Source organism: Amphiura filiformis, chromosome 9 (genome assembly GCF_039555335.1).
Source record: "Amphiura filiformis chromosome 9, Afil_fr2py, whole genome shotgun sequence".
Lineage (NCBI taxonomy): Eukaryota > Metazoa > Echinodermata > Ophiuroidea > Amphilepidida > Amphiuridae > Amphiura > Amphiura filiformis.
This window is the reverse complement of record NC_092636.1, coordinates 39,877,890-39,899,509: the sequence shown is the minus strand read 5'-3', so window position 1 is coordinate 39,899,509 and position 21,620 is coordinate 39,877,890. Positions and strand designations below refer to the sequence as shown.

The following is a 21,620-nucleotide window of genomic DNA, read 5'->3' as shown; positions in this document are numbered from 1 at the left end:
ATTTTCATTATGGGTAGATGGTATGTGTTTAGAGTAATAATGGTTCCCATAACAATGCATTGTGATAACCCGGTTATCATTGTCGAACTACTGAATTATCATTATACCTACTTTGGCCAGAATGAAAAGAGCCTCCAAATGCAAAGGAAGTGACATCCCAAAAAACGAAACTTTCTTCTGGGCAAAATGCTAATGAAAACTTTTTTCCCTGACAAACAAAGCCGGAGACAACCTTTGTGATGGTGGTACATAACACACAATTAATGTAGCAATAAAAACTAAAACCAAGGATTCTGGAGTATTATTATACTACAAGATCTTGTAAATATTTCCAAACCTAGACTTGGATCACTCTGAGTGCCCCAGCAGTCTATATTTGCCTTTTTCAAACGTAAATGAGCAAGTAATGCAATATGGGGCAATCTTTTACTTGTCCCACTTTAAATACAAAATTTGGTTAAAAAAGAGCATTTTCTTTCTTAAAACAAACAAAATACTTTCCATTGTGCTACAATTATAACTGTGCTCGCAGATAATGTCAATCTAAAATTCTGGAAGTATAAGTCTGTGCCACTGTTGCCACTGAACCTGTAAATTTAGGTTAAAACTTCTACTGGTGTAGTTTGCACAGTGAATAAATGTAAGTGTCACATCCCTGGTGATATTAAATATGAGACAAATATGAGTAAATCCTGTTGCAATATGCATTGGAGACCAAAAATATATTTTTCCCACGATGTAAAAAACAAAATGTACATGAAGTGCAGATATATTTCTTCACTGTGTTATGATTCCAGAGGCTCTGCTACCTGTCCACACTACTGCCTGTTTCATCAATCAGTTGCCTCACTTCATTTGCTCTTGTGATAGCTCTATTGATGCAATCCTGCAGCTGCTCTGCTGACAGTGGACTACCACCTGTTGCGATAGAAAGCAAAAACAAATAGTTCAGTTAGAATCATCTACAGAAGACTCACCTCCCGATTAACCAACTAAAAATGACACTGTTTTAATGTTTTTGCACCTGTGGGTGTCTGTGTGTGTATATGGAAGGGTATAATATGGTGTACCTCTCATTGTGCCTGGATAAAAATGTGGAATTCAGCAAACTTCTTCCAGGGATATTTCCCTTTTTTTGGGGATAACATTTTGGCATTTGGAGGGAAAATTGTTAAAGAAATACACAGTGAATTTTGGAAAATTACTACCTTTTGGCTAATCTTTGCAGGGAAATAACCATTTTTGCTAGGCCAACCTCCCATTACAACACAAATAAGGTTATTAGGTAATCCTTCTGCAGTAAAACCTCCTTATAACGAAATCTGATACAAGAAAACCCTGTTATAAAGAAATATTTTTCCAGAACCAAGATACAAAATTCTTTTGTTATTTATTGTTTTTACAACCCTGATATAACAAAATTTGGATATAAAGAACTAATTTTTCTGTCCCTGACAACTTCGCTATAATGAGTTTCCACTGTATAATACATTCCACATTAATTTTTATTTTTGAACAAGTATTATTGTCAATTGATGGGCTCAATGACTCCACACCATGCAGTTACGAAAGGATTGATAACACTTAATTCTGTTACTTATTTTTCGGAAAATGGTCGCAGTCCGACAAACTTTAACCTTTTCCCAATGCTCCAATGTAATATGGAATCTATAATAATGACTATCTATTTCAAGCAGACTGTAAGCAACTTGGATCCCATAAAATGTCAGCAGTAATTACGTGGCTGATCCCACAAAGAGAATAATTATGCTTTTGTTCTGTAATTGGTCTCACACTACCTATCAGCAATTCATTCCCAAACAATTGTTGTTGTTGCTGTGTTTACAAGCTGTGTCTTTAAAGGTGTCCATCCAAGCATGATTACTTTAAGCTTACCAGGCTTATGTACTGCACATAGTTGGTTGTCTTCATTTACTACCAAGGTAACCATCCCCGTTACCATGGTTTCCTCTTCATTAGTAGGATCAGCTATTATGATGGTACTGGAAAACAAAACCAGGATGTTGTAATAGTGAATGCTATTTAGTGACTATGCAAATCTTGGAAGTGAATTGTACATGACATAATTAGATATTAGCTAGATATTAGGGTTATGTGCAATTCCTGCAACACATATTTTGTTGCATAACATTTCCATGTGCCCAAGTCATCATGCCCCAGATCCTTTGCATCATGCTCTTACAGATGCATATTTGCACATGATACAAAATGGAGAGGAAATTGTGCTTATAATTTTGTATAATGCACTCCACATACTACAGGCAGAGTGATTTCACACGCGTTTCACGTCGCCTAGGATTTATTCATTTTTCGGGCGGGTTGATGCATTTATATTAATTGGTTCTATTTTCCAACATTTTTAGTGATAATTTTTAGTGATAATTTTTTTATAAAAACAGCAAAAAGCATGTGTTGTTTTTCTTCTTGTGTATGAAATAGGTTAATGAACACGTATTACTTGTTGCCTTTGGGGCTCGTACATTAGACGCATCAACATTGGCACGCATGCATTATTTTGCCTAATTTCTCTCCCCACAAGTAATACGCATTCATTAACCTATAATTATTGCATAAACATACAGGTGTATCCACACCATTATAGATATCAATGATGTGTTTACAATTTCTTGTGAAATAAAAAATGAACTAATGTTGAAAATAACCTACTCATCAAACACAGCAAAAGTGGTAGCAACAGGATGTGCTTTGACATTGAGTGCTTCAGTTTTAGTGTCTGATACTGTAGCCAATCCTGTGTCTGAGTCAATGGATACTGAAGGTAACATTACTGAAAAACAAACAAATAAACAGTTAGTAAGTAAACACAAAAGGTACAATTACCAAATAAGGTGCAACTTGCTAGACTCGAGTCCAATCCTCGTTTACGGAGTTAGGGTTAGGGTTGGGGTAGGGCAGTCTTGTAATAAGACTAGTAGAGTTGCACCCTATTCGGCAATCGCTCCACACAAAAGGAATTTTCATAATCATACAGAGTTTGTGTTTATGCTGTTATAATGACTGTGTGTCTTGGGAATGGTGTACATGCACAACATGGTCGAATTGCACACATTATAAATCTGATGTTTGTGCAAGACAGGTTATACACTACCCAGGAGGTACTCAATTTTGGGTTATACCTAGGGGGTACTCAGTACAAATGACCATACGAGGATGTGCCACAGGTCTCATTCTCAGCCATTTTGGAATATCAATGATCCCTTTTATGATATATGACTTTCCAAGCAAGTTTACCATCAGGATTTTTACCAACCTAGTGGAAGGGACAGGGTACAACTGTGCTGGAACGACCAAGTTCATAGATGCCCAACTCCCACTACCAGATACAAAACATCTACTATCTAGTTAACAAAAACACCGGAATGGAGTGGTCTCTCTCAGGGATGCTAGTGATTTTCAAGTTTTACACTATTAAACAAGATAGAAGCCTTTGAGACATTAAGAAGGTTTACAGCAAAAGCCAACAGAACCCTTGGTTTCATCAGACGAAATCTGGGCAGATGTTCTTCCTCCATCAAGCAACAAGCATACACATCTTTAGTCAGATCGCAGCTTGAATATGGGGCAACAATTTGGGATCCTTACCGGCAGAACCAGATCGACAGCATTGAGAAAATTCAAAGGAGGGCAGTACGCTTTATAACTGGCAATTATCAAAGGGAAGCAAGCGTCACAGCTATGAGACTTGACATTGGACTACCACCCCTTGAGGATCGGCGCAAACAATCACGCCTGGTGACAATGTACAAGATCCTCAACCATCAGGTAGCTGTTCCCCTTCCTGACTACATCACGCCTAAAGGAAGAGCAACCAGAAGTCAACACCAACACAGATTCACTAGACTGAGCACATCTTCAGATTCATACAAGTATAGTTTCTTCCCCCGGACCATGAAAGATTGGGACGAGCTTCCTCACAGCACCATAGAGCTGCCCACCTTGGAGCAGTTCAAGGAAGCCGTCAGCACCGAGTAGTTGGCATCACTGTTTTACTTGCACCTTGACTGTATATATTTGGCACATGCACGAGCCGTCCATCGTCGGCAGCACCCTCGTCTAGATGCTGAAAAGGCTTTGACGAGTAACCAAGTAGAAGTAGAAGTACACTTCCTGACTGAACAGGCTTGTGACACTGCTTGTTAAGAGGTATGTCAAAACATTGACAAAATTGGTTTACCTTTATCAAGCACTTTGAGACCTACAGAACTGTGAGTGCAATGTTACAAATTCTTTTAATTCCAAAGTTTAATAGTTGTTATTATGAAAATGTTTAATAATTTTAATAATTTGTCAAAATGCTGTCAAGAAGGAAGTCATAAATCTGATTGAATTTTTGTGACTTACCATTTTTTAATGCTGCTATGAGGGCTATCATACAAGCATCAGCTATATTTCCATCATAATCTAGGCACATCATATCACAGAACAAAACCCAGCACAACTGAAAAATGGATTCAAACGACATTATTGTTGACACTTGTAAAAATAATTTAGTTGGTTTTGAACTTTACCGGTACAACCCAACACACAAATATAACCACCAGCAAAACATAGCGCAGAATGCAGTCACAGACACACAAACACATTTATGTAAACGTCATACAACAGACAATTAAACAGGTGTGATTGCACTGAAAAGCTGATAAAGTGCTGAAAACTGCATTTTCTATATTTTTGTACGTGTAGAGGGAAAAAGAGGAAAATATCCTAATATCAGGATACTCCTGAGAAATTGCCCCCTGCAATTACAATCACATACCTTTTCTTCTTGTATGCACAATGTTTCCAAATCTACTACTTTGGCACTGAAAAATATAAATAACAAACCAGAATAAGAAACAGTCTTACTTTTGTTTTTATATTAACACAGTAGTTCAAGGGTTGCTTCACATAGTTTTACAAAGGGCCTATGTAGTTTCTCCTTTGGTCAGGCCATTCAAAATTTAACATTCAGATTAGTTTTGGTTCTGTTAAGACCACACCTAGTCCACAAGCATCGCCAATATTATGAACCCTTTTGTGAGGAAATGATCAGAAGTAGTTCCGATTACAATATATTGTGACAAGCTCAATTTGTTTCAAATGAATGCTATTAGATCTAAATCTTAATTTTATTGCACTGAATAACAATATAATCTGTTTACACAACCAGAGATAAAATCACCTTTTCTGTTAGGAAATTTTTTAACTTGTTTTGAGAACCTAATCATGTCTATCATTTCTATGACCAGCACAATCACATACTGTTTATTCCCTTTCAACATTTACAATAAGCTCAGGCTATCGGATATAGATCTTAATTTTCTTGCTCTGAATAACAATAATCATTTTGCATAGCAAAAAATTCCCTTTCCTGTTAGGAATTATGTTAATTTATTCTGATAATACTGCAATGTTTGTCATTTACATGACCTGTTATACTGTTACAGACCCTGTATCAATAGGCAAAGTCCCTGTGCAAGTGTGCATTGTACGATTGTACGATGATGCTCAGACTTTGATTGCTCTTACGCTGTCTGTTATATTCTTCGTCCATGGTTTATTACCTTTCAATGACATCTGCAATAAGCTGGGATACAACCTGTGCCTGCTCACTAGGTGGGCCTGGTTTAAAACTAGAAGAACACAGGGGTGGCAAATCCACATTGGGAACTACAACAAAATAACATTAATGGATATGACTTGTCATTTTTTTAATACTGCAAAATAGTTTTATTTATGAAATTTATCACCAGATTGATAAACTTCCAGTGTAGTGTGTGATTTTTTTAATGTACTGGACTCCACTGGGATGCTTTCTTTAGTAAGAACTTCCAATTGAATCATGAAAACAGCTTGATAAACAACTGCATACACTGCATGGCAAAGAAGTGAATTAACACAATCTTGATTGGTTGCTATTTTAGATGTCTTTTAATTGGTTTGATTAGTACACCCCCATTTTGTCCTTTGAAATTCAAAATCTTTTTTCCTTTTCTTGGTAGAAGCTTCCCTGTCTTATCTGTAGAGGACATTAAAATATAAATGCTCACTGTAAGATATCCAGATCAAAGAGAAGTGTGATGTTGAAAATATATATCTAAAGACTTATTTTGATTCTTTCTATATCAACATATAGAAATCTTATGATTGGCTACCTCACACTTCATATGTTTGGTGAAGCTGTGCAATAATTACTTACCTATAAAACCCTGCTTTGGTTCTTCTGCTTTAGGTGTGGTGAACTCCTAGAATGATACAAACAAACATTTATTATTTTTCTAAGTGATTCTTGCAAGAATCAATGTCAATTCTCCTACAACTATAACCAATCTACAATGCAACACATTAATTGGCAAGTATTTGTTGAATTGCTAGGAGCTGTGCAATAATTATGAGCCCTGGCGGAGGGTATAATTGGGGGGGCAAGGATTTTTGGCGAGCTGAAGGGGGGGAACAATTTTGGCAAGCTGAGAGGGGGTGAAGCGATTTTTGGCAAACATTTATGGGGCACCTTTAAATAAAACGCTCTAAAAGGCTTCTGAAAACAGTACGGAAACGCTTAAATATGCAAATTTTTTCCTGCTCGCTGCACTCATAACATGTATCTAGACCATTTACGGTTTGCAAATTGGGATCCCAAACATCTGGTATGTGCAAAGGGGGGGGGGTTGGCAGGCCGGGGGGAGGGGCAAGCGATTTTTGGCGGGTCGTTTGAAAGTTTTAGATTGCATAGCCCCTTAAAAGTTGAAATTGCTCCTCTGTTAAATTTGCTTCTCACAAGTCACAAGACAAGGAATTGAGACTGGGTCCATTCAATTTAGTTTCATATAATCAATCTCTGAAGTCATTTTGTGTTTTTAATAATATGGAGAGTAATACACATATTTAACAATTGATATTAACTATAGATTCATTAACTTACTGCCTTGATACCACAAATTACAGTTGTATTTCCTAGTTTGACAAGTGCTGAGCCATCTGCAGTTGTTATGGAACCTGTGAATGCATACAAGAAATCATGTGTGATGGGTCATTTTGTATCATTTGCTAGAAACAACAAAATATGTGATGCAATTAAGAGGAATGAATCAAATGTTGACCATTTTCAATTTTAAATGCTAAACCATAAAATTATGCATGGTTAGGCCATCTTAAGGGGTACTACACCCCTGGCCAATTTTGTGCCTATTTTTTCCTTTTTCTCAACAATTATAGCGCATTGGTGACAAGTAAGATATTTAATTTATAGGGGCAAGGACTACAACTACTGCACTGAAAATTCAGCAACTCAAGGCAAGTAGTTATTGATTTATTGATCAAATATTGGTTTTCCCTCATTTTTTACTGTAACTCCAGAACTGTTGTCTGTGTTGAAATAAAATTTCCAGTGCAGTAGTTGTAGTCCTTGCCCCTATAATATACATATCTTACTTGTCACCAATGCGCTATAATTTTTGAGAAAAGACAAAAATAGGCACAAAATTGGGCAGGGGTGTAGTACCCCCTTAATTTAATAGTTTGTCTCAAAGCCCTTCCCAAGTTAAAAAACCTAATGCAAAATGCATTTTTTTCTAGAGTTTTTTTTACTTTAATTTTTTTATCTGTGGTACGGACCTTTTGATAAGAATTTAGGATATTTTGATGTCTGGCAATGTCAGTCGTGACATTTTTGTGTGGTGGAACAGTGCCGTCGACAAGGGGGGTTAAGGGGGTGCGTTACCCCCGGGCCTGGGGTCCTATAAAAATAAAGAAAACATGTCTTAATGGTGCCCATAAAAGCAAAGAAAAGAGACCTCAGGGGGCCCTTTACAAAGGGGGCCCTGACGTTCATTTTACCCCCGGGCCCGTCATGGCTCTCGGCGGCACTGTGGTGGAATTGGAAAAAATAAACAGCAGGAAAAAACTAAATAGCGCGCAAAAAGCGGACAATTTTACTAATGCGTGCAGGGGCTTTGAGATCAAATATTAAATTAAGATGGCCTTACAAAGCTACCAGTGATTCTCCAACTTTAAAAACAGAGTAAAACGTAAGAATGTGTTCCTTTGTTTTATTGATAACTCAAAATCAAAATTAGTAACATTAGACTCATGATCCTCTTGATCATGTCACATCTGATGCAATGAACCGCGCATGACAATTATCATCATTTCACGCATGCATACTTCATCAATACAAATCTCAGTACAGTAGATGTAAGCAATGCACTACTTCATCAATACACAGATCTACAGCAGATGTAAGCAATGCACTACTTCATCAATACACAGATCTACAGCAGATGTAAGCAATGCACTACTTCATCAATACACAGATCTACAGTAGATGTAAGCAATGCACTACTTCATCAATACACAGATCTACAGTAGATGTAAGCAATGCACTACTTCATCAATACACAGATCTACAGTAGATGTAAGCAATGCACTACTTCATTAATACACAGATCTACAGTAAATGTAAGCAATGCACTACTTCATCAATACACAGATCTACAGCAGATGTAAGCAATGTACTACTTCATCAATACACAGATCTACAGTAGATGTAAGCAATGCACTACTTCATCAATACACAGATCTACAGTAGATGTAAGCAATGCACTACTTCATCAATACACAGATCTACAGTAGATGTAAGCAATGCACTACTTCATCAATACACAGATCTACAGTAGATGTAAGCAATGCAATACTTCATCAATACACAGATCTACAGTAGATGTAAGCAATGCAATACTTCATCAATACACAGATCTACAGTAGATGTAAGCAATGCACTACTTCATCAATACACAGATCTACAGTAGATGTAAGCAATGCAATACTTCATCAATACACAGATCGACAGCAGATGTAAGCAATGCAATACTTCATCAATACACAGATCTACAGTAGATGTAAGCAATGCAATACTTCATCAATACACAGATCTACAGTAGATGTAAGCAATGCACTACTTCATCAATACACAGATCTACAGTAGATGTAAGCAATACACTACTTCATCAATACACAGATCTACAGTAGATGTAAGCAATGCACTACTTTACCAATATACACACACACACCCCCGTGTGTGTTTGTCGCCAACCGAGGACATTGTGTTTTGCTATCTAACCGAGGATGTGTGTATGATGTTTTCATTGCCTAACCGTGGACTTTGTGTATAATACGAAACGGAATTTTAGCCATCACCTGCGGACGGTAGTTTTTACACGTGTGGTCCTCGGTTTCAGGCAAATAGCGTTATAAAGCATTTAGCATGCATTTGAGGTCTTTTGCAGCAGTTTGAGATTGCGGACTGTCCTCAGTTGGAAGTAAGTCCGCAGTTTAGGGTGAAAATCTTGTGTGTGTCCTCGTTTGCCACAAACACGTACGCACACACATATATATATATATATACAGTAGATGCAAGCAATGCATTACTTTACCAATACACATATCTACAGTAGATGTAATTCATAGTAATGCATTACTTCATCAATGCACAGATTTACAGTAGATGTCAGCAATGCACTACTTTACCAATACACAGATCTACAGTAGATGTAATTAGCAATGCACTACTTCAACAATACGCAGATCTACAGTAGATGTAAGCAATATGTACTAATTCATCAATACGCAGATCTACAGTAGATGTAAGCAATGCACTACTTTACCAATACACATCTACAGTAGATGTAATTAGCAATGCATTACTTCAACAATACGCAGATCTACAGTAGATGTAAGCAATATGTACTAATTCATCAATACACAGATCTACAGTAGATGTAAGCAATGCACTACTTTACCAATACACATCTACAGTAGATGTAATTAGCAATGCATTACTTCAACAATACGCAGATCTACAGTAGATGTAAGCAATATGTACTAATTCATCAATACACAGATCTACAGTAGATGTTAGCAATGCACTACTTTACCAATACACATCTACAGTAGATGTAATTAGCAATGCATTACTTCAACAATACGCAGATCTACAGTAGACGTAAGTAAGCAATGTACTAATTCATCAATACACAGATCTATAGTAGATGTAAGCAATGCACTACTTCATCAATACACAGATCTACAGTAGATGTAAGCAATGTACTACTTCATCAATACACAGATCTATAGTAGATGTAAGCAATGCACTACTTCATCAATACACAGATCTACAGTAGATGTAAGCAATGCACTACTTCATCAATACACAGATCTATAGTAGATGTAAGCAATGCACTACTTCATCAATACACAGATCTACAGTAGATGTTAGCAATGTACTACTTCATCAATACACAGATCTACAGTAAATGTTAGCAATGTACTACTTCATCAATACACAGATCTACAGTAAATGTAAGCAATGCACTACTTCATCAATACACAGATCTACAGTAGATGTAAGCAATGTTCTACTTCATCAATACACAGATCTACAGTAAATGTAAGCAATGCACTACTTCATCAATACACAGATCTACAGCAGATGTAAGCAATGTACTACTTCATCAATACACAGATCTCCAGTAGATGTAAGCAATGCACTACTTCATCAATACACAGATCTACAGTAGATGTAAGCAATGCAATACTTCATCAATACACAGATCGACAACAGATGTAAGCAATGCAATACTTCATCAATACACAGATCTACTGTAGATGTAAGCAATGCACTACTTCATCAATACACAGATCTACAGTAGATGTAAGCAATGCACTACTTTACCAATACACAGATCTACAGTAGATGTAGGCAATGCTCTACTTCGTTCAGGCGAGACATTTGGATGACAAGGTACTCACTTTATGTTTGATTACATCACACCCATTGTATACTTACCTACATTAAGGATGGTTGACCGTATTTCACCTAATTCACGTCCATCAGGTCTGACATCCTGTTTCTGTAAAGAACAGGTACAATGTAAATTCATTCAATAAATGAAACAATCAATCTTTGGCCACAAGTTAAACAATGTAAACAATGTAGAGATTGGCAAAACATTAAAAAAAAAAATTTACAATCCCACCATCTTGAACTTTGGAATATTTTAAAGTATTATATGTTTACACTAGCTGCAAAATTTGAACTTGACATGCATGTGCTGTGAATTCACTAAAATAGTAGGATAAAGAGTACAATGTGTACTGATCTTTAAATATTTTTTCGGAAAAAACAACAGCAACAAACAAACAAGATGAAAAAAACCCAAAACACGCAACCGACCAAATCCTTTAAAATTGCCAATAACACTTAAAGGAGTATTTCGTGATCCTAGCATCCTCTATTTATGTCATTTTTCATTAGATATCCACGAAAAAACCTATTCCCAAAATTTCAGTTGATTCCGATTTTATGCGTTCATGAGTTATGCATGTGTATTACACTGCTCCATAGACAGTGCGTTGTAATTTCGTTCTGGTGCACCAGAACGAAATTCAAATTTCACGATATCTTTGCTAAACGAATTAATCTGCAAGAAATATTTTGTACATGAACATTATGGGATGTAGCCAGAGGTTTCCAGTGAATATAAAAATCTCAACTTTTTTTGAGAAAAGTGGAGGGATGAGGCTGTGGATCACGAAATGCCCTTTTAACAGCAGAATGTCTAAATTAGCAAATTTCTTACCAAAAACTGCCTGTAGTATTCTGCAGGCTGAGCTGTCCTGAAAGTAAAATTTAACAATAATTTATAGTATTAGCACAAATTTCATTGAATTCTACTGAGTGAGTTTCATTTACATACTTTTACGAATGATATCAAAAAGTGTGAGCGTTTGATGGTTATGTGGAAAAAGGTAGGGTGTTATGAACTGTGAGGGTCAAAAATGTGATGTCATGCCGACTGACCGAATAGATGTAGCGGCTAGCGCTAGTTCAGGCCCGCTATAACTGGCCTGGCGTACTGTTAACTTAAGCGTTTGGCACGTTGCAGCATGTAATAGTATGTACAAATATTGACTGCTAGTGCTATGAGGGGCATGGTTAAAATTATAGGCCCAAGGTGATCTCAAAACCATGACTATGCCCAAGGAGTAGCCGAGGGGCATAGTCATGGTTTTGAGATCATCGCGGGCCTATAATTTTTAACCATACCGTACCCCGAATAAAAAGCAGTCAATATTTGTTTTATATACCGTACCAAATCTTAAGATTCTTGTCACCTGTTTGGTTAAAAGCATCGATTTTGGAAAGAGAAAGTTAACAAAGTAATAGTTTCAATGCGAACGTCACAGACGATTTCCACGTAATTATAGCGAGCGAAAACATTAACGCGTGCGTAATATCATTTTACGCTGGAAACAAAGCACACGCAGAACTATGCCCGGGGAATAGTTACTTTTGCGGGCATATAGTCAAAACTATGCCCGCTCTTTTAACCAATCAGATGGCGGGAATCTAGATGAGGTATATAATCAGTACAGCACAGGTGAACTTTTTTTCAGTAAGCTAGGGGGTCTTTTTTTAGCGGAGGCACATTAGAGAAGATGGCCAACACTTAAAATGGCATGAGTGAACAACAATTTTGCTTCCCAGTTTAATATGTGTTATCATAATGAACAAATCCATGCATGCGCATGGGCAGCTTGCATGGCTAGTCTCCACAGCAGCCAGTTTGGTTCCGCTCCCTCCACACAAACAGTCTGCCAATGATCACGAACTGGTCCTTTTTGATTCGCTAACGGTTTTCTGCCGACGTCATCCAGCTTGACGTCAAACAAAGCTTTCAATTGGTCGATCGGCTAGACGGCTACTTAATTATTCATGAGCAATTTTGACCTGCCATCTCGCCAGCTGAGCTGTGAGTGAGGTCAATCAAGTTCCCGTATGTACAGCTCTACGGCTACTTTCGTGTAGCCAATCAGAAACGGCGTTATAAAGTGGCAATTGGCAGACTGTTTGTGTGGAGGGAGCGTAATAGCCAAACTGGCTGCGGAGGAGACTACTTGCATGGCATGCCGAATTCTGCACTGCGCCGACCGACTCTGCAGAAACAGGGCCAAAAATTGAAGATAACGCCCAAAGAATCCATCAAAAGTGTAAAACCATGAGCAATGTGTTTTAAGGAGTTATATGAAATTACTTAAGAACTCTGTTCATCACATTTAACCCACTTTTATCATAAAATTGCAACAAAGCGTGTAAGCTTACTTACTTAAAATCGGTAGCCATGTTTTCGTCTGCTATAAATCATTATAATAATACAGTGTATTTGATTGGTCAATATTACTAATTGGCCCACATCGAGCCAATCAAAATTCGACTTTCATTTGTCGTCATCTGATCGCATGTGTAAGGTCAAAGGTTACTTGCCAGCTGTACAATCAAAATGGAGATCAACATCCTGGCTGTGGTGATTGTGCTAGCTCTAATATGCATTCTTGCTCTTTTGATGGTAAGCAGGACTATGATGTTTTATTAAAATTTGTCTCAAGAACCAATAGTCCTAACAAGTGTGTGATCCAATCCTGTGTATGTGTTAGGCATGCAGGGTATTGAAAAGGTTGCAGTTTTTTTTAAGCTTACTTTTTTTTAATATCTTGTTTACTGCTGAGTGCTGTGCATTTCAACTTGCAATGCATGATCATGATGGTGCAATAAGAGTATGAGAGGTATAGGTATTATGCTTCAATGTCAAAAAATGATGCAACACAATAGTGCAGTTTCAATTAGGTCAGCATTTTAATATAATAGTGTGGCTAAAAATAAACCTAGCTGCCTCAAACATTAACATATCTCATACCTGTGTGAAACAAATCAAATGATTTTCTTTATTGTTTTTATAAAATGCAAATGATCTAAATTAGTTTTCAGTGGCAAACTTAAAAAATTAACGGGTAAATCAGATGATCATGTGTCATTTATAGGGCTGATATTATTTTTGTTATTAACACTACCCTATATATAGGTATGCTAGGTGAATTCAAATTTGCCATCAAACTGCATCATTTCATATATCAAATTAAAGCCCTTGAGTAAACAAAGCCAAAACTGAAAACCATTTTTTCATAGCACTTTCCGTAGCAAAGTTACATCTTGTCAAAGATTGACTTTCATCAAAAAGTTTCAGCTAGCAAAATTCCCCAAAACGGCATTTCGGGGGTGTTTCTAGATCTTATTAAGTCTCATTATGATAGCAGCTTTTTTTTAATGGAACTGCTATCCAAATCCCTCTAAAATTCCATGTGCGGGTGACTTATCACCATAAAAAATCACATATTTGGGTCAAGTGAAGTATAGAAAACATATTTATGTAGGTTTCTTTCTTCGGGCACTTGTTTTAAATTTCTATGTAAAAATGCATTGACATTGTCGGCGTATTTGGCTGACTAGCAAATGTGTTAACTAAGGTTTGCCTGGGTTACCTACTATATATTCAAGTTTGCAAGCCAGAAGTATGGTCTAAATTTCAAAAGCATATATTGGCAAGTTTAAGTTAGTAGTAACTATGTCTACTTGTATATGCGCTTGCGTGATGCAGGGGGTGTCTGAGGGGGATGTGAAGAATCTTTTGGAAAATGAAGACCTAATTGTAGCCATTTGATGGACCATTTTGCCGCTATTATAGTGTAAAACTTTAGTTTGGAATAATGGGCTGGCGCAATAAAATCATTTGTGGTCACATTTTATCTAATAATATTGCACATAAAGTGCCGGGTAGAAGCTAAAACGGCCACATATTTTATGCATACGCAGGGGGGTGTCTGAGGGGGGATGTGTCCACCTCAGAAGTTGGAAAATTTTGAAAGTGCTGGGTGTCCAAAATTAAAGCAAAAGCTAAAATGGCCATTTATTTATACGCAGGGGTGTCTGAGAAAAAAGTTGGAAAATTTTGCAAAATGGAGGTCCAATTGAAGTCATTTGGGGCATCATTTTACACTATTTCTATCATTTTGGGGGATATACCAGGGGTGTGTGCTCCCTCGGCCCTCCGCCTGGATCATACCATACAGGGGTCTCGTGCACCCCCTCCGTCCCCTGGATCTGCCGGTGCTTTGACTAAACATTGGTAGTACTGTGCTTTAGGGGACAAGTTACAACCCAAAATATTGTTTTAACGTACTATAAACAAAATTAGTTTTGTTCAGTGGAGACTTGGGGATAAATATATTGTCCACAAGCGTTGGCCTGGTCAACTGGCCAGTTGGTAGACGACCTTGTCCTTATAGATCACACTCCTGTGACATACTTGTTTGGACTTTGGTGGGGTCTGGACTGACATGCCCTGGGCCACACAACTCAATTATGTAGTTCATTATTCCAGATGTGCTGGTGGACCTTTAAGTAATATTGATCTGAAGTAGGTACATGTAATTTACAACATTTCAGGATTAGGTTTTTTTGACAGGGAGGGAGGGGTCAGCAGAGAAGTGAAACTAGTTTCATATAAAAAAATGACATCAATCTTTTGGGTTGCTCGATCCTTATTCGGCAAAACAAAATAAAAAGTTAAAAAACAAGCATTAAATTTTTCACATCAAACAGCACATTTGCTTACATTGGCATTGTTAAAACCACAGTAAATAAGTTACAGTTGTACAAATGTATGTCACAAGAGAAACTGATCAGATAATATCATAACAGGGAAGTGCCACTATCATACACATAACACATTTAGAAATGTATTTCATAATATAATATTACCTTAATTTTGACAGGGCCTTGTGTTTATTTACATCACCACCAATCCAGACCCAGATATGAGACGTTATGATAGTGAGAAGTTCTTCATTGATCCAAACAATCCTGAGAAAAAGACATTTCCTTTTCCAAGTCTTAACAGTGATGCCACTGTGGAATTGTCTGTTGTAGTACCATCCTACAATGAGGAATTGAGATGTAAGGCTTCTTAATCTGTTCTTAATCATTATAGATTCCAATAGGGCTATTCCAGTTGAAATCCATACACCCTCAATGGAAGAAATGACCTTAATCTTCCACACAGAAAGTGTGAATTTCAAATTGGATTACCTCCATTTGAAATAGGGGGTGTATGGAGTTCAACTGGAATAGCTCATTTTGTCTAGTTTGTGTGGGTTTCATTATTTGATTGGATTTTTCAATTTGTATGTAAAAGAAGAGTCTTTTTTCTATGATCAATATAAAAACAAAATGTTCCTTTTTAAGGACATGCAATGCAGGTATCTGGAATAAAACGGTTTTTCAATCATCCATATCCATCTGATAATTTTTGCTTGTTGTAGTCAATGAGCTGAATAATGTTAAAAGACAGTAAAATATCTTAGTTTGTTTTCCTATAAATTCTCTTTATATATTATCATTACTTATTCATATTTCAGTACCTATCATGTTAGATGAAGCTCTGGAATTTCTATCTGAGAGACAGGTAAGGCTAAGTCAGTCAATAATGTGATATACTCACTCAGGGATAAGAGGAAGGCAGTACTCCTTCAATGTAGTCATATGCTTTTTCTAACTGCAGTCCCAATGTTATCAAGGCTTTTTCCCATCCATTTTGACATGAAAGTCAAAACTGCATGAAAGTTTTGTATCATAGAGCAGTGATTAACATTGGGTTAAGGGGTACTACACCCTGCCCAATTTTGTGCCTATTTTTGCATTTTCTCAAAACTTACAGCGCATTGGTGACAAGTAAGATATGTATATTATAGGGGCAAGGACTACAACTTCTGCACTGGAAATTTTATTTCAGCACAGACAACAGTTGTGGAGTTAAAGTCACAAATGAGGGAAACCCAATATTTGATCAATAAATCAATAAGTACTTGTCTTGATTTGCAGAATTTTCAGTGCAGTAGTTGTAGTCCTTGCCCTATAATATACATATCTTACCTGTCACCAATGCACTATAATTTTTGAGAAAAAATGCAAAAATAGGCACAAAATTGGCCAGGGGTGTAGTACCCCCTTCAGCCATTTTGATCACATTTTGGCATACCGGTACATGTATTATCAAATCCTTACAAAATACCTACATTGTACTAGCCCTAATAAATATACATGGCCAATGAAATTTAGGGAAATTAATTTGTGGCAATTTGTTCGTTACAAAGCATTGTACTCTTCCTAAAGAAGTTTAACAGTGTTGATGAAAAATAATTTTGAAAAATGTGTTATTTGCCAAAGTTTCCTAAGGTTCCTAAGTAAAATGTGTAGATCTATGTTTCCCAATACCTTCAAAACAATTGATGCACATACATGTACAGTCATTAACCTCTTTTTAAACTTAAATGTAATGTTCCAGGCTTACTTTTGTTGTAAAATACAGTGTTCTTTAAACCATCTGTCATTGTTTCTTTTTAATTTCAGAAAACTGATAGGTCATTCTCTTATGAAATTATAGTGGTTGATGATGGCAGTAAAGATACAACAACTCAGGTCAGTGCTGTTGTATATTTTGTTAGATAGAAATATGTCTTATGGATTTGAAAATATTTGATTCCTTCACTATATCTCATTCACACTTCATCCATCAATATCTTGGTGAGATGTATTATATTTTGGTTCACCTCAAGTTCGGTAGTCCAATATTCAGCTGCTCGCATTATCAAATTATAAATTGTGTGTGTATAGAGCATTATCACATAGAGCATACACACATGCATGCATAAGGTTGGTTTGGTCGGCATGCTTATGGAGAACAAATGAAAAACATTGCTGTCACAATGGAACTTGAATTGAACCAAAGTATATTTACTAATATTTTTAAATAAACTTGTTTTGGGCAATATTGTAATTGTCACACTAAAAATGAGAGTGTAACACTGAAAATCACCACAACAAAAGAAAATGTAACACTGAAATTATTGTCGGTGTATTTTTCAGCTCAAGTGGCTATTGTTTGCTATAATAGGCAATGATCCAAGGAACTGATCAGCTCATTTAAATGTGATCAAATCCATTCCAATGTGATTAAATCCATTTCACTGGGATAAATGAGTAGTTTTTCAGAGGTGTTTCAGTACATTTTTCAGTGTGGTTTCGATGTTATTTTCAGTGGTGTTTTTTATTATGTAAATTTTTAGTGTTTATTTCAGATATTAGTATTCATAGTGGTTTGATGTACCAAAGACTTTAGTCTAATGCTCTGCATACAGTTTTAGGGTGCCGAAGTACCCACCACATATTTGCTATATATGCCCAAGAACACTTGACATGTACATGTCATGTTTCAACTCTTGCAGGTTGCACTTCAGTATTCTAAAAAGTACACCACAGATAAGGTGCGTGTGCTGACTTTAGCTAAGAACAGGGGTAAAGGTGGTGCAGTACGGCTGGGGATGCTCAGCGCCAGAGGGCGACATTTACTCTTTGCTGATGCTGATGGTGCTTCCAAGTTTGCTGATGTTAGTAAATTAGAAGAATGTCTTAAGAAGATGGGTAACAGGGAGGTAAGATATGTGCAAATATTTGTGCTATTATTTCATTCATGCAGAACAAATAAGCTCACCTTTTGACATGCTGCCACTGAGCCATTGGGCTATTGAAGTTGAAATCCATACAACCCCTATGGAAGATATAACCTTAATCTCCCAATCAGAGAGGTAACCTTATTTGAAATTCATACTCCCTGTGGTCATATCGTCCATAGGGCGTGTATGGATTTCAACCGTAATCATCCATTTTCAACCCTCGAACATGTTACATGGGGCCACTAATTGTGAAATCCCTTTTGAGCCAGTAGCACCCAAAGGTTGTAAACAACTTAGAGGAGAGTTATACAGGAAATGCAGTGTCTGCAGGTTGCTGTTACTCATCAGTCTATTGTGTGCCCCTCTACCAAACTTAACAGATTATATGTAGATCATTTTGGCTTTTTGCTGTTGATGTTTTATGTTTCCCACATTATTTTCAAATGGTCACACTTTAATGTGTGTGTTAGGGTGTATACATGTATATAGCCGCTTTCGCCAAATGTTTGACAAACTTTTAGCGATCACAAACGCTTGCCAAACATTTACAGGTGTTTACAAAAATGTTTGACACACGTTTGTGAGTGGTAATTGTTTGCCAAACGTTTGGTGAAAGACGGCTGTGTATGTGTGTATCTATGCTCATCTATAATAATATTATAGATGATGGTGAGGAATTAATTTGAACAAAGTGCCTTGACTGAGTGCCTATTGTTTTTATATTGCTGTTATGGTTTGTAGGGATATGAGTACAAATGTGAATGTAATACAAGTTCTTTTGTCTTTTGCAGAATATGGCGGTCGTTTGCGGTTCAAGAGCACATTTAGAAAAGGACTCAGTAGCACAGGTGTGTGAAATAATTACAGTAAACCATTATGAATTATATAAAGGCTGGTTGTAATCACCTACATCACCCGACCCCCTCCTCGTTTCTCTGAGGGTAGGGGTCTTAATCGTGATAATTAAATGGTACAGAACATATAGAGTATTCTTTTATGCATTATGTTGCACTATTAACCCTAACACCCAAAAATACCACAAAATACCACACGCTGACATAGTAACTGTTGCGTTGTGGTTTTTTGTGGTTTTTTGTGTGCAAATATTTTACAAGAAGTAGTGTGGTATTTTGTGGTATTTTGTGGCTGGTAACAAATTAGCTGTGGTATCTTGTGGTAATTTCAGGCCTATAACTTTTCAATCTTATTTTCAAGTGTGGTGTTTTGTGGTATTTTAGGGTGTTCCTAGAGAACAATGTTTGTGGTATTTTGTGGTATTTTAGGGTGTACAAAATTAATAAATTAGCTGTGGTATCTTGTGGTAATTTTAGGCCCATAACTTTTCAATTTTATTTTCTAGTGTGGTGTTTTGTGGTATTTTAGGGTGTTCTTAGGGAACAATGGTTGTGGTATTTTGTGGTATTTTAGGGTGTTACAGAAATCTCATTGTGGTATTTTGTGGTAATTTTAGGCATATACTTTCAAATATGTTGTGGTTATGTGTGGTTTTTTGTGTGCAGATATTTTGGAAAAAGTAGTGTGGTATTTTGTGGTATTTGATGGTAGCTGTGGTATCAATGTATCTTTCATTGTGGTATTTTGTGGTAATTTCAGGCCTATAACTTTCCAATATAATTTTCAAATGTGGCGTTTTGTGGTATTTTAGAGTTTTTCAAGGGGTCAATGTATCTTTCATTGTGGTATTTTTAGGCATATTTCTTTTGATGATTGTGGCCATTATACTGTATTTTTGTATGGGGCAGTAATTAGGAACTTGCGTATTGCATAACATATATGGCGAGAACTCTCTGTTATTTTGTACATTTTCTAGAAACACATCACTTTCTTATTGCTTATTATGTAATATGATCATCCAAATTTGGCATATGGCGGGAAAATTATCCAATAGAATTGCAGGAAACATCATGTGACTTGAAAATTTACCTATGGCGGGAACCGTCTTTTATTTTGCACATTTTCTAGAAACACATCACTTTCTTATTGCTAATTATGTAATAGGATCATCCAAATTTGGCATATGGTGGGAAAATTATCCAATAGAATTGCAGGATACATCATGTGACTTGAAAATTTACCTATGGCGGGAACTGTCTTTTATTTTGCACATTTTCTAGAAACACATCACTTTCTTATTGCTAATTATGTAATATGATCATCCAAATTTGGCATATGGCGGGAAAATTATCCAATAGAATTGCAGGATACATCATGTGACTCAAAAATGTGCATATGGTGGGAAAAAATAGATATAGATGAATCCAGCGAGCTAAATGATGGTCTGAATTTATTCGGCCATTACTGGGTCCCCTCCGCACCAAACTATTGTTGTGACTGCCCAATTGGGTGGATTAAAACCGCTTAAAATCTATGTTATTTTGTATTGTGTTATAAACGTTCATTATTCTTTTGTCTACGTGCAACACAGGTGATGGAATGCAGTTTAAAATCCCCGCAAAGGCCGCTTTATTTGACATTTTAGGTGGGATGGAGCCAACGGGGACCCAGCTATGGCTGCCATTGAAGTGTAGGAATGTGTGAAATTGGATTCGTCTAAATAACAATAACACTCATGCTTGTTTTATTTGTAGGATAATATTGACCCTAACTTGTGGGTAGCATCATAATCAAAATTAGGGTTTGGCTGTAGCAAGAATTAGCTGGGGAAAAAAATAATTAAACTTAGACAGTAGTAACATAAGGGGAGGAAACTTGGCGGTCCCCAAACAACGGATAGCTAGTCCGTATTACCAAGTACCTATTTATAATTACACAAGCCATCCAAATTTGCCACAGGGTCGGTGCTGCTGTTAAGGCGGGATGTTGAAAGTATGCTCCGCTGCATTACACAATCAACAATCCAGGCACAGACAATTTTCTTTCGCTCGAACGCTCTATATATATGATCAAGTATGATTGAATATAGATTCCATGGTGTTTCATTTGCACTCTTGTTTTTCTATATATCATTGTATATACATTCCATGGTGTTTAATTTCCAGACTTATTCATTGTGATATCATTTACATGTACTGTAATATCTCGCTGATAAGCTGCAGCAAAAGGGACAGTGGACTGACATAATCACTTAGATGTAAGTCACTGACAACTACAAATCAACTATAGACTTCACATTTTAGTTTCATTGGCTATTTATTACACTATTGACCAAAACAAAA

The 21,620-nt window shown here is 36.6% G+C and overlaps 2 protein-coding genes across 2 annotated transcripts in view; one reads left to right on the top strand and one right to left on the bottom strand.

Annotated features, from left to right (window-relative positions):
• Positions 1-679: 679 nt before the first annotated feature.
• Positions 680-13,277, bottom strand: LOC140160987 (exosome complex component RRP43-like). The gene is made up of 11 exons (XM_072184348.1): positions 13,185-13,277; positions 11,658-11,694; positions 10,865-10,928; positions 6,944-7,017; positions 6,221-6,266; positions 5,586-5,691; positions 4,799-4,844; positions 4,384-4,480; positions 2,689-2,809; positions 1,897-2,003; positions 680-918 (listed from the first exon to the last, which is right to left on the bottom strand). Exons 1-11 carry the CDS (start codon positions 13,199-13,201, stop codon positions 806-808), a joined length of 828 nt encoding a protein of 275 aa, XP_072040449.1. The 5' UTR covers positions 13,202-13,277; the 3' UTR covers positions 680-805.
• LOC140160986 (dolichyl-phosphate beta-glucosyltransferase-like) overlaps positions 13,227-21,620 on the top strand; it is a 29,059-nt gene continuing 20,665 nt past the window's right edge. The window contains exons 1-6 of the mRNA XM_072184347.1: positions 13,227-13,424; positions 15,688-15,868; positions 16,330-16,376; positions 17,321-17,389; positions 18,196-18,402; positions 19,215-19,271. Of these exons, the coding sequence (XP_072040448.1) occupies positions 13,359-13,424; positions 15,688-15,868; positions 16,330-16,376; positions 17,321-17,389; positions 18,196-18,402; positions 19,215-19,271 (627 nt within the window). The 5' untranslated portion in view covers positions 13,227-13,358. The remainder of the gene's footprint in view (positions 13,425-15,687; positions 15,869-16,329; positions 16,377-17,320; positions 17,390-18,195; positions 18,403-19,214; positions 19,272-21,620) is intronic.

Coding starts and splice junctions, on each gene's coding strand:
- LOC140160987 (XM_072184348.1), bottom strand. Junction 7,018..10,864: donor GTCAACCATCCTTAATGTAG/GTAAGTATACAA, acceptor ATGCATTCACAG/GTTCCATAACAACTGCAGAT. Junction 4,845..5,585: donor ATTGCAGATGTCATTGAAAG/GTAATAAACCAT, acceptor TATATTTTTCAG/TGCCAAAGTAGTAGATTTGG.